General features: G+C 52.3%; 5 protein-coding genes across 5 annotated transcripts; 3 read left to right on the top strand and 2 right to left on the bottom strand.

Moving 5' to 3' along the window:
• Window positions 1–2,853: 2,853 nt before the first annotated feature.
• SODALDRAFT_164489 (hypothetical protein) lies at window positions 2,854–3,694 on the bottom strand. The gene has a single exon (XM_028606964.1). It carries the CDS (start codon window positions 3,500–3,502, stop codon window positions 3,005–3,007), a length of 498 nt encoding a protein of 165 aa, XP_028466345.1. The 5' UTR covers window positions 3,503–3,694; the 3' UTR covers window positions 2,854–3,004.
• Window positions 3,695–4,318: 624 nt separating this feature from the next.
• On the top strand, window positions 4,319–5,747 carry SODALDRAFT_333138 (hypothetical protein). The gene has a single exon (XM_028611889.1). It carries the CDS (start codon window positions 4,347–4,349, stop codon window positions 5,580–5,582), a length of 1,236 nt encoding a protein of 411 aa, XP_028466346.1. The 5' UTR covers window positions 4,319–4,346; the 3' UTR covers window positions 5,583–5,747.
• SODALDRAFT_333139 (mitochondrial import inner membrane translocase subunit tim-13) lies at window positions 5,568–6,321 on the bottom strand. The gene is made up of 2 exons (XM_028611890.1): window positions 6,166–6,321; window positions 5,568–6,076 (listed from the first exon to the last, which is right to left on the bottom strand). Exons 1-2 carry the CDS (start codon window positions 6,247–6,249, stop codon window positions 5,897–5,899), a joined length of 264 nt encoding a protein of 87 aa, XP_028466347.1. The 5' UTR covers window positions 6,250–6,321; the 3' UTR covers window positions 5,568–5,896.
• A 195-nt stretch (window positions 6,322–6,516) lies between these two features.
• On the top strand, window positions 6,517–8,342 carry SODALDRAFT_333140 (vesicular integral-membrane protein VIP36). The gene is made up of 4 exons (XM_028611891.1): window positions 6,517–6,834; window positions 6,903–6,926; window positions 6,989–7,059; window positions 7,142–8,342. Exons 1-4 carry the CDS (start codon window positions 6,739–6,741, stop codon window positions 7,926–7,928), a joined length of 978 nt encoding a protein of 325 aa, XP_028466348.1. The 5' UTR covers window positions 6,517–6,738; the 3' UTR covers window positions 7,929–8,342.
• A 2,106-nt stretch (window positions 8,343–10,448) lies between these two features.
• On the top strand, window positions 10,449–12,381 carry SODALDRAFT_277498 (Pkinase-domain-containing protein; the record flags this gene model as incomplete). Its single annotated transcript, XM_028608069.1, has 4 exons — window positions 10,449–11,441; window positions 11,550–11,803; window positions 11,897–12,271; window positions 12,354–12,381. The coding sequence occupies 4 exons, from the start codon at window positions 10,449–10,451 to the stop codon at window positions 12,379–12,381; spliced, it is 1,650 nt and encodes a 549-aa protein (XP_028466349.1).
• Window positions 12,382–12,955: the final 574 nt, after the last annotated feature.

Consider the following 12,955-nt stretch of genomic DNA (forward strand, 5'->3'; position numbering starts at 1 on the left):
GATTCAAAAAAATCAGTTATATTTCCCTAACGTGGAGTAATGTTTTCTTCCTTGAAACGTGATTTTTAAGCGAGCGACATGCTTTCGAGGCAGAGGAAGAGCTAGGGAAGGAAAGGTGTTTGGCAGGGGTTAAAAAAAATGGAGGCTTCAACTCAGTACACGCGTTGCGTGAAATGCAAATGCTCGTTTGGAACCGTAGGAAATAGAATTGAATTCGGTGCGTGGTACACTAATGCAGTTGGGGATTTCCACATTTCACTGCAAGGCCCCAAAAAGCCCCGGTAGCCTCGCGGACTCGTCCGAGGTTTGCCGCAAGGAAAATTTCCACGCACACCCACACCCACACCCAGAAGGCTGTATCAGCCTCCCCCGGAAAGCAGGGTTAGATTTGACAAAGCGGTTCAGTCTCGTCAGGGGTTGGAAGGACTCGGGTGCCTTGAAATTTGTTCGTTGTCTGTCGTTAATGCATCGTCATCATTAGGGCGTTTCTCCCAATTAGATATTTAGATAAGCTACGACTAAGGCAACCATGACCTACCCGATTAAAGGTGAAGTAGGTACGGGGTACGCACGAGTACGTTCAACTTTGGCCGAAGACAAGGGATGACCCGAGAACTTAAGACGTCCCCTGGCGCCAGAGCCACTTGAACAAGTGCCTGCCAGAGACTTGGAGGCTCGGACAAGGGTCCAGGACGGGAGCATCGACTAGACCGGATAGTAGAGGTTCTCTCAGTTGGCTCTTGGTCATATAGAACAGTCGTATGTCGAACGTGGAGAACAAAAGTGAGTACAAGGTATCGACAACGGATGTGGCCTGATCGTAATTTTCCGCAGTCGACTCTGCAGCGTCGGTTCACTCGACTCCAGTTCCAAGTACTTTGCGCGTTGCTTCCCCAGTCATATGTACCTTACGCAGGTGTGGTATGTCACTTTGCAGTCACTCATAGGGAGGTCCTGACTTGTCTTCTCAACGCCCAATGGTTTTGGTTCAGGCAAACACGTACGCAATGTGGACACGGAATTCTTTGATGTCGGTGAGGGGAGTTTGTTGGTGTATGATATGTACTTGTAACAGCGGTTGTCTGAAGTAGACAGTGAGCATGGGGCAGACGCGGCCCAGGAAAGGAATGCCGGATTCAAGACCGCCTCTCGGTTGGCATACAGCCAAAAAAAACTTTCCAAAACAGCTTATGGGTGCACTTTTAGGCTTGCTGATTGATTTAATACGCCAGGATAACGGCTGGATCGTAAATAGAAGCATGAATCACAATAAAGGCAGATTGAAGAAAGGCAAAAAGGAGTGACAAAAGTAAAGTGGCGAAAATGTGATAATAGGGAGTTCTTTCGTATGTACCGAGAAACTATGTACACAATGCAATGTGTGTCCAACAGCCGTATATATCGGGTGTGCTCTGACAGCACCTGGGTCGCGCGACCGCACAAAAGGGAAGTAGGGCGAAGATGATAGATAAAAGTCGGGAAAGGCCAAACTCCGGACCGCATGAACAGAACAACTTCTGCGAATCGTGTACATCTGTATCCTCCCGGTGATGCCATTTCTGGTGCAACGGTGGCCCTGTCGGACACACGGGTTTAGTATTCAATCTATCTCCAAGTGTAAGCAGGGGACCGAGTTGTGGAGTCTTAGACAGAACATGCGTGAAGGGAAGTATCCAAAGCAAGTAGTTACGTCGGCCGCGAGGGGTTTTGCAAGGCGAGGGATAGTGACGAGTAGTGACGATAAAGATAAGTACAAGGGAAACTCGCAGGCTGGGGAAGATTGTCCCATGGTTAGACTATGTAATTATGCAGTGGCCAATATCACAAGAAAGGAAATTGTCGAATGAAGGTGTCCCATTTAACATCGACTTACCTTTCCCCGTTCCAAGGGATGCAAGGGAGCTATCGACGTGGAGGCCGATGTTTCGCGCCGATGTTTCGCAGACAAACCTCCTGTAAGCCTCCAGGTCACAGCCATTTACATGCCGTAGTTCGGCATTGCAAACGTGTTGGCATGCTGTACGTCATCCCTTACTCGGGAAGGGAGGGGACACCGGCTCCTCTCTGTCCGCCCTGCCATACCCGCCAAGCGAATAAGCTCCCATTCTTCTCTCTTTTTTACCCTTGGATTGTAAAAACTTGAAGACTAGCGCCTCCAAAGCATTGCATTCCAATCTCCCGGAAGGATGACTTCCTTTCGTGTGTCGCGTGCATAGCCCTTTTCCTCTGTCGTACGTAGGACAGGATATCGTGGAGGTTCGGTTTCCGGAGCAAAGCCGCAGGTTGAGTCCTCAACGGGGAGCTCCTTTTTTGCTTTCCCGGATATGCCTAACATATCGAGTGCCTGACACCCCCCCTTCTCTCCCCCCTTTTTTTTCATTGTTTCTTTCTTCTTCTTTTTTTTTCGTTTGAGGGGAGCGAGTAGGGGTAAGCCTCAAAATGTATTCATACCCCTATAAGCAAGCCAGAACGTCCAGAGACGGGGACCTTTCATTCAACCAGAAACCCCAGCTTTCGCCATACGTGCCCCAGGCGTTGAAATAGAAAGGGACGGCGAGGTCAGTTTCCATACCTAAGCAAAGGCTCGCCTGGGAATGTGATTCCAGCCATCCCTTCTTTACGTCACTGACCTTCGTTGCCAATATCTCATTTACACATGACAGCCCCAGAGGCAGCGCTGGGTTTCTTCCTTCGTACACCATAAGCCAAAGCTGCAGTACGTACGTTACTTGCCCTCTGGGATGAAGCGGTGTGCGACCGGGTTAAGTCGCTCCCCGGCCGTCCCGTGAACCGATGTCCGTGTGCGAAAGACTTCGAAGCTATGGTGGTCGATATGCCTGCATGCCTGATATTAGCAAGAGGTGGAAAATGAAAAGCACTCTTAGACTAGGTAGATAGGGCTACCTTATCCGTTCAGTGCTGGTATGCTGTGTCCGTAACTACCGTGTGAAGCTGCATGGTGCGATATGTACGGAGTACGGATACATGTACTGCTTTTCGGAACTTAACTACCTATTTCTTGTTTCCGTAGGCTTGAAGCCCATGGTAGAACCCCTCCGGGAAGGTGCGGAAAGCCTCGGCCCCCGGGAATCGAACAACTATCCGTAGTATCCGTGCTCCGTACTGTCACTCGACCCGCCAGCCAAGGTGAAGCGGATACTCTCTTCGGGCCCCAACATTGTTGGCTGAATGCAAACACGGGCTCGCGAAACAGGCAATATATCCACGAACCGAGAACATTGAGATGAAACAAATTCTCCGTTGGAACAATCCCGGATGAGGTAGAAGTCGTGGGACGATGCCACCATGCTGCTGTTCTATCCTGACTGCTCCTGTTGGCCGTGTAATCGCAGGAAGTGCAATTCAACGGTGCACGCCCGGCAGTGGCGGAAGAGACGGACAGTAGCACCTGCATCTTGCTGATGGTATCGTAACACCGTTGAATCTTCTTTTCTTTAAGGGGGAACAAAAGCCCCCTATCCATTATTGTCAGTTTCCTCATCCGCTACGTATACCCACCCGCCAGCCCAGTTTCGCGTTTGGACTGAGATCGAGAGTTAGTGGAAAGAATAATAGTTTGAACGAAGAAATATAACAGGAGGCCAATCAACGCAACTCGACGACGATTTCTTGCAAAAGATGACCAAGTCGTGGGAGGTCAGTGGATCACATTCTGCTCCCTACTGTTTGAACGAGGCGAGGGTGTCGTCAAGCCCATGATCGAATGGGTAAGCGGCACAGAATCACGCAGAATCACGATTAAGGCGGAACACCGCTGTCGGGGCAAACGTGTCTGTACGGGCTACAGAGCCCTACCGATAGAATGTAAACCGATGGGGGCGCAAAGCCCTCCCTTTTGCCATGGCACACCTGCAGCCTGCTACGCTCAGACTTCAGGTGTGGTCTTCTCAAAGAAGAATCGCCAGGAGGCCCTCGAGACTTGGCGCTCAGCTGAAATAAAATGTCGCCTTGAAGCGTAAAATCGCGCGAAAGCCGTGACGGCTTGGTGCCGTCGAACAGGAGCGTCGAGGCGGTCATGGAGCTTGAGAAGCACCTGGTTGAAGATGAGATGTTGCCGCGTTGAGCATCCAAGGCCCCGGTACCTACAGTAGCCTAATAAAAGGACCGAAGCACTTTACATAATAGCGTCGGTGCCCTTTTGGCTAATTTGACTGTACCTTAGGTATACTTACGTGACAGTTCAGAGAACAGGTCACCAGCCACAACTGACCTCTTTTCGTGGCTGATGCTCCAACGCCACATCACCCATGCCTTGGGAACTTGGCGCTTTCTTTGTCGTCACGTTCGAGGTCTCTCCAACTTCAGTAACGTTAGCACAACCAAAAATGAGCAAGTCAGGGTTGTCATTTGGACTCAATCTCACCAAAAAGCCCGGCGCATCCAAGCCAGCCCCGGCGAAAAGGAAACCGCTGCTCGGCGGCCTCGATGATGGCTCCGACAATGAAGACGCTTCTCAGCCGAATACGGGCCGAGCCCAGGCGATCGGGGAGCTGAGTGGCTTCGACCTCAGCTCCTCGTCCATCGAAGAGACGGGCGCAAGGAAACCAAAGAAAAAGAACGCGCCACCCGCAGAACCGCCTACTGCTCTCAAATCCAAGAAACAGCCCGAGAGCGCCATGTTCGGTGATCTGTCCAGTAGCCTGGCGTCGCGCAAGCATGCGGAAGCCGCGGAAGATCTCGATCCAAGCATATACGACTATGATAAAGTCTACGACACGTTCAAACCGCAGAAAAAGAAGTCAACGGCAGAAGAGGAGGGGGAACGTAAGCCGAAGTACATGAGCAGTCTTCTAGCGGCGGCGGCTGTGCGGAAGCGGGATGCGCTGATCGCCGAGGAGAAGAAGATTGCGCGGGAGAGGGAAGCAGAAGGCGAAGAATACGCGGAGAAAGAGAAGTTCGTGACCGAAGCGTACAAGAGACAGCAAGAGGAGAACCGGAGGATAGAGGAAGAGGAGAAGAGGAGGGAGGAAGAGGAGGCACGCAAGAACAAGACGGGCGGCATGAACGCCTTCTATAAGGGGCTGTTGGATCGACACGACGAAACACATCGGGCAGTCATGAAGGCCGCCGAGGAAAAGGTCAAGAGCGGTCCCGCACAGGACGACAACGAGCCAGAAGGATCTGAGAAAGAGATCACCGACGTGGAACGCGCCAAGGAGATCATCGAACACGGTGGCTCCGTCGCGATCAACGAGGATGGTCAGGTCGTCGACAAGCGGCAGCTACTCGGCGGGGGTCTCAACGTGACCGCCAGAAAACAGGCCCAGGCCAAGAAGGAAGCGAGTCGGCCGCGACAAGAAAGCCGAGATAACGGCCCGCGGGCCGGGTTCGTCGGTGCGGGCGGTAAGGGGGCCATGCGTGAGAGGCAGACCCGGATGCTCGAGCAACAGCTTGAGGCGGCACTCAAGCGGACGCGCGAAGAGGAAGAACAGGAGCGCGAAAAGCTCGAGAGGGTGGCCAAGTCTAGGAAAACCGAGTGCGACATCTCGAGCGCAAGGGAAAGATACCTTGCGCGGAAACGGGAGGCGGAGGAGGCGAAGAAAAAAGGACTGGCAGAGTAGTCTATGTTTTGATACCCCAATGAAAAGGCTGTGTACCATGCACCCTTTGTATAATACAGATTGCGCCCACCCTATCCTCGTGTGCTGCTTCCCGTCGTCGTACTGTCCTTAGGTGACCCTGATATACCAAAGCTCCTAGCACACGAGGAGTCCAGGGTGCGCGACCATTTTGCCTGCCATTCATTTTCACGGCCGAAGCTTCCGGTTCTTGCCGCCTCCAAAATAAAGATACAGGTGGTTTGTGTCGGTGGTTGTACAGTTTGCGCGCCGGTATTAGTGTGTCCTTTCCTGTCTTTACTTGTCCAGTTTTGATATTAAGAAAGATTCTTCTGGTTGTTAGACTCTTGCCGTATTCTCGCAATGTAGGCGGAGTTGACTTGGTTCCATGCGGCCATGTACTTCTCGATGCATGAGGTCATGCAAGTCGTCTCGCTGCTGGACAAGGAGGCGCCGGGCTTAGGAACACACTTCTCGAAACAGTTTTCTTGGAGTTTCTGTTCCAGAATTATAGTCAGTATATCATCCAATGTCAAGGCGACCCATGCACCCGTGGGGAGAATGATGCCGGAAATCATGTGCATACCTCGATGAGGACACGCGCATTCGCTATGTTAGCCTCCTGCAGGACCTGCTTCATGAGCGCCTGCTTGACCGAATTGGAATCCATGTTGAGAGAAGTGGTGGGCAGAGGTAATAGATGCAATCGATGAATGGGATGTCTCGGGCTTTCGTGGATGTGTGAGCAGGTGAATGCAATCGGAGTAAAAGGGTAAAAGAGCTTGATACCAAGTCTGCATTCATTGTGGCTTGAACGTTGTGCGCCACACTTCCAACAGCCTGTGACACCCGACGACCCGACGACGTCAGTGGGGCTAGAACAGGGGGTGAGCTTTCCCACCAGTACGTACGGGGTACCTTGTAACGTACCACGAGGCAGAACGAAAGAGGACACTTCAGCTACGAGAGAGGCTCAACTCGTCTGTACCGAAACCCGAACGCTAACACATCCATTGTGGAAGGACGAGTCGCGTGCTGGACTAGGGCAGCTTACACACTTGGCGCATCTCCTTTCTGCTCTTCCTCTTTACACGCATCTTCGTTTCTTTGCGCCTAGCCTTTGACTCTTCTTGTATTATCACCCTCCCTACTGGCGACCATGTGGCTGAAGTCCCTCGTGTCAGCCCTGGGACTGGCCGCCTTGGTCCAGGGTCAGATCACCTCGGAAGATGATGGAGAGATCAGGAGTATTGCGGTTCGTTTTTTCTCCAAACATGCGAGCCTGCGCAATTGGATTTGTGCACTAACTTTATTGTTCTGTAGCTGCGGACGCATTCCTTGCAACAGGTGTGAACTCCCTATCGAGACATGCAATGAGTTTTCATCATCCTAACTAAACATCCCAACAGCCGTATCTCGATTCGGACATGCAGAGCCGATGGTACGACTTTGGTGGAGACACAATTGTTCGAACAGACTCGTACGTCCACCATTACCATTGGCAAAGATAACTCCGGCGGGAATCGAGGAAAAAGACTAACACCGGAACGTGCGAACAACAGGTACATGCGACTGACATCAGACCGCCAATCGCAAACCGGATGGCTCTTCTCGAGGGTCCCCCTGACAGCAACGAACTGGGAAATTGAGGTCGAGTTCAAGATCAGCGGCAAGGGTCAGCTCTACGGCGACGGGTTCGCCTTCTGGGTGACGAAGAACCGCGGCCAGGTCGGGCCCGTCTTCGGGGGCGTGGACAAGTTCGAGGGCCTCGGCATCTTCTTCGACACGTACAAGAACAACCGGCCCGGCGTGGTCTTCCCTTACGTCATGGCCATGGTCGGCGACGGCGAGACGGCCTACGACAAGAACAACGACGGCAAGGCGAACGAGCTGGCGGGCTGTTCGGCGCGCGGCCTCCGCAACCCCACCATCCCGACCAAGTTCAAACTGACCTACTTCCAGGACAAGCTCCTGAAACTCGAGCTGCAGTACAAGACGGAGGGGAGCTGGCAGCTCTGCTTCGAGACGCGGGAGCCCCCCTCCCTGCCGTCCATCTCTTACCTGGGCTTCACTGCGGAGACGGGCGAGCTCCACGATAACCATGACATTATTTCCATCCAGGCCAGGAATCTCTACACGGCGCCTAGCAAGAACAAGGGCCCCTCGTCTTCGTCGTCTTCGTCGTCTACTTCGAACAACAAGGACCGGAAGATTTCCAAGCCTAAGAGGGAGGGCGGGAGCTGGAGCTGGTTCCTCATGAAGACCGTCCTCTTCTTCCTGGCCGTCGGCGGTGCTTATGTTGGTTATACTGCGTGGCGCGCGAAGAACGAGAAGCGCCACCGCTTTTAAATCGCCAAACAAAAGACCGAAGATTGGGGAGGCGTCATGCGGTGCTGCGTCTCGTTGCGAGATGTGAGGCGGGCGAAGGAGGGGATACGGCTCAGCAGAGGACGAGTAACCATGCACATGTCATGCCTCGAAAAAAGAAAGAAAAAAAAAAGAAACAGAACATATTTCTTGCTTTGTAGTATCTGTCGAATTATCCGAAGTTCGCCGTCCTTGTCCATTGGGTTTCCTAAACCATTATCCCGCAGCCTCTCTTGACGGAAGTGGCAGGAGATGCGGTCCCATGTTAGATGCAGAGCGAGTTTGGGACGCTGAACCAGAGTGACTGGTAGAAAGATTCGTAGCCAAAGAATGTCAAGAGAGAAATCAAGCCCGCAAGGGTATGTGAGCTTGAGTTGCAATAGTTGCATGTATTCGTGATTCTCAATGTAGGCATTTGGCACAAACGGACTCTTTGCCCCCGACAAGCCCGTGGTAGACCGCTCCCGGCAGTAAGGGGGATTCAAATGACTCGGTTTCCTTTTCCCCACAATATTCGCACCCGGCGAGAAAGGAAACTGGCATTCGAACCATGCCTCGAGACTCCAGGTTGTCACTTATCTCCGTTTGGTGTTGTGACTCGGGATAGTCTGCAGTTCAGGAAGTTATTTGAAGGGAGCAGAGAGGGCGCCGAAGCCGGTAAAAAAGCTGTGGCCTGGTGCTAGGCGCGATCAACACAACTCAGGATACCTATGGGTAAATGTGTAACTCTGTTTTTTTTAACATGAAGAAGTCTTGGAAAAAAAAAATAGGAAGAAGACCTTTACATTGAAACTCGTACATTGAATAGGGGAGAAAATTGGACTGCCAGAAATGGGAAGAGGGGATAACTACCGATCTGACGATCGTGATGCTCAGACACCGTAACAGCAGAGTAAGGAGCACCAGACTTTAGGATACTTTCATAGCAAGGATCGACGCGGTTGCTTCTGGCGGGTGGATGACGGAAGCCACCGATTGCTGACGGACCTACCCCAGCGGGGGGATGACGTGCTCATTAAGTGGTACTTCAGCGTGCTGTCTTCCCGGCGTTCCGGCTCTGAACGCGGTGGAGAGGCTATTGTTCTTAGAGAGCTTGGAGAAGTGAGGGCCTGCGGATCCTTCCACAGCTCCAGCGTACGTACGGAGTTTCTACCGACAGAGTGAGACGTAATAGCCTCCGCAAGTATTCGTATTCCGCCTTGGGGCATGTAATTTGGTATATACCTCTCCGTATATGTAAGTATTATTCCGTATCCGTGGTTAGGTAACTACTACGTCGTATGGTATTGCATGGTTGACTGAGGGCTTTGGCCCCATAACCAGTCAAAAGATTTGCAACATCTCAGCTGAAGACCTTGGCTGAATCGTCACCTCGCTCTGTTATATTTTAGTCCTCTTCTACCTGGTTCAATTGTGTCCTTCCTACAGGTAAGATGGTATCCTGTTTAGATGGTGGTTGTTGAATAATTATCGCTTTCCTTGGCCGTCACCGATAATTCTCGCTTTTCCCACCCTTTCTCCACTACCGTCCTTCTTGACGTGGAGGTACCTCTCTCTGCCCACCTCAAGTCTTAATCCCAAGCAGCACTAATTGAAAGCTATTTCCCACTTTCCTGTTGCTATTCCCCTGCGCTTCTCCTCTTCGTATACCATACATACCAGCTTCCATTTTTAAACTCTTCTTTTTTTCTGACCACTCCGTTCAATATCTTCAGATTTCCGTCTACAGATTCTGGCCTTCCGTCCGGCCTCAGCTTGTATTAACTACATCCTATCTACCCCATGCTGTAACATCCGCGACTTGTCAACGGCATCGCATCTACCGACATCACGGACCATACGGCCATCAAGCCAACGAAACTGAACAGGGACCACCGGCTGCTATCAGAACCATATTCCCGTCGAATACAGGCCGGCCGCAGATCTATTTTTCTCACATTTTAAGTTTCAGCTCACTGTTCCTCAAGGTAAATACCACATCACACTCGAGCTCCGAATTGGATGAGCTGAGTACCAATTCAAGAAGTTCAGTGAACAATACGAATAGACCAGGACCACATACGCGTTGGATATACCGTCTACGTTGAATCTACGTTACCGAGCTCCGGCAGAAGTTATTCACGGTCGCCTCGGTAAATTCAATTGCTTCAATTTCCGTATTTCGTACGACGGCCGTACAACTCTATTCCCCACCACCGTCCTCCCCTCAGCTCCTCTCTTTCAGCTCAATCCCAAACCCTCCAACGGTACCACCTCCGCCCTTCCCCACCCTCTTACCCGCTAGCCAACGCAAACTCCACGAGGACTCCGTACGAGCGTATGAGCCACGCCCTGTTCAACCGCACTGCCACAGAGCCCCTCGCCTCTCCTTGCGACCAGCAACGGGAACCAGCGACTCGCGATCGCTACTATTTCTTCCAGGCTTAGGGAACGCCGGTGCTTGTATTTCTCCCAGTGATTGTTGAGGGGCGTGCATCGCTTCGTTCCCCTCCTTCGCTATCTATGCCTTCGCTCTATCTTTCGGGCTTGCTGAAGAAGAAGCGGACAAAGGACAACAACTCAAACTCACAGGACGCCTCCCAAGCCGCCTCCAGCCAACCCAACAGACCCGTGACGCCCGCTACTACCACCGCTGCTCCTCCAGCTCCAGCTCCAGCTCCAGCGACTTCATCCTCTCCCCCTGCTGCCCAGACCACCGCCGGCAGCGAAGCCTCCTTCAGCGCCTATCAGTCCCCACCGTTGCAGCCACCCCCGGCCGACAAGCCCTTTGATGCCAATCCATGCTTCGGAATGAATCCTGTCACGTCCCACCCACAGAATTACCCGCATCAGGACCAGCACGTCAAAACAGCCCATGGGCTTACGCCATCCGAGCCTCAACAAGGTCTCCCAACAATCAACAACCTCATACACCAGCCCCAGCACGACAGCCCGACCTTGTTCTCCAATTCGCATCTGACACAACCGACTTCACACAATACCCCGCCATCTGCTAGTCCGGGAACCGACCCTGAACGGCTGTTGCAAGAGCAGCAGCAAGACATGATGAACCAGCCACACCAGCAGCAGCAGCAGCAACAGCAACAGCAACAGCAACAGCATCACAATAACCACAACCAACAGACAGCGCAATCCCAGCGACCGTACCATCTCTCCCATCAGTCGCAGCCTTCGGTTTCGCGGCAAACCAAAGGCAAATACAGCCTGCAGGACTTCGACTTGCTCAGGACGCTCGGCACCGGTAGTTTCGGCAGAGTGCACCTGGTTCAGTCGAAGCATAACCAGCGGTTCTATGCGATCAAAGTGCTTAAGAAGGCACAGGTGGTTAGCATGAAGCAGGTCGAGCACACCAACGACGAACGACGAATGCTGGGCGAAGTGAAACACCCCTTCCTCATCACGCTATGGGGAACGTTTCAGGATGCCAAGAATTTGTACATGGTGATGGATTTCGTCGAAGGTGGCGAGCTGTTCTCGCTGTTGAGGAAGTCCGGCGTACGTGAACTCTCCCCGTGGTCTTTTCTGTTCCCCGACTTTGTCCATTCCAAAGAGGGCCGGGAGTGCAATCTAAAATTGGACCGGGCTAATTACGGGTGCTTCTAGCGATTCCCCAACCCGGTTGCCAAGTTTTACGCCGCCGAAGTAACGCTCGCCCTCGAGTACCTGCACTCTAAGGACATCATATACCGCGATCTCAAGCCCGAGAACCTGCTCCTGGATCGACACGGGCACCTTAAGATTACAGATTTCGGCTTTGCAAAGAAGGTGCCAGATAAGACATGGACGCTTTGTGGGACTCCTGACTACCTAGCGCCTGAAGTCGTCTCTAACAAGGGCTACAACAAATCAGTGGACTGGTACGTCAAAAGCATTTTGTTTCTCTCGCTTTTATTGCTACGTGGAACTGGATAAGTGGGTGAAACGGAGTTGCTGACTCACCTTGGGTGCAGGTGGTCTCTCGGAATTCTGGTGTACGAGATGCTTTGCGGTTACACGCCGTTCTGGGACAGCGGTTCGCAGATGAAGATCTACGAAAAGATCCTACGCGGCAAGGTGAAATACCCGCAATACATGGACCCGACGGCGAAGGACCTCTTGGAGAAGTTGATCACGCCCGACCTTACAAAGCGGCTGGGGAACCTTTACAACGGGCCGGCCGATGTCAAGAACCACCCTTGGTTTGCCGAGGTGACTTGGGAGAGGCTAGCGAGGAAGGACATCGACGCGCCGTATAGCCCGCCTGTGAAGGGAGGTACTGGCGACGCGAGCCAGTTCGACAGGTACCCCGAGGAGACGGAAAAGTACGGGGCCACGGGACATGACGAGTAAGCTTTTTTTTTTTTGTTCTTTTTTCCCCCCACTTCATTCCCCTTCCCATTGAGGATGACGACTAATTGGATTACGCAGATATGGCCACCTCTTTACCGAGTTTTAGGCACACTGATACCGGCAGGCATTGTGTACTTGCTGGTGACGGCTAAGCTGCGACCACTATTTTTGGGGGGGCGGTTTGTCTCTCAATGGGCCATGCAAACCGCCTCCCATCCCAGCCTGCGGAGAAATTCTATTAGAGAAAGGTTTCAAAGTGACAGCAAAACATGCGAGTTTTATTGGGAGAGGAAGAAGGTCATTGTCGATATTGGACATGGGGAAGGTCGGCGAAAAGAGGCATTGCGGGGACTCTTGGTTTGTTCTGTTAGGTGCCGGCTTGAGAGGATGGGACAAGCGCGAGGGGTGTTCATATTGTCTAGGGGGGCTTGGTTGGGATGATGTTATCATGAAAACGGAGCAGGCGGATTTGGTACTGGGGTAGGGTTGGCAGTGCAATAGTGTTACGATTATTGACGATCGACTATGCAACATCCACGACAATCGACGGTAGCAGCCATCCTAACCACGGCTGCTTGGTTCAGAGCATGGCAAACGGAGATTGAGCCATGTATTTACGGACTGACGGTGTGCGATGTAGGTGTGCACGTCCTTGTCTTGTTCGCCTTGTTGACGGTCTC

This window comes from Sodiomyces alkalinus (genome assembly GCF_003711515.1).
Source record: "Sodiomyces alkalinus F11 unplaced genomic scaffold SODALscaffold_5, whole genome shotgun sequence".
NCBI lineage: Eukaryota > Fungi > Ascomycota > Sordariomycetes > Glomerellales > Plectosphaerellaceae > Sodiomyces > Sodiomyces alkalinus.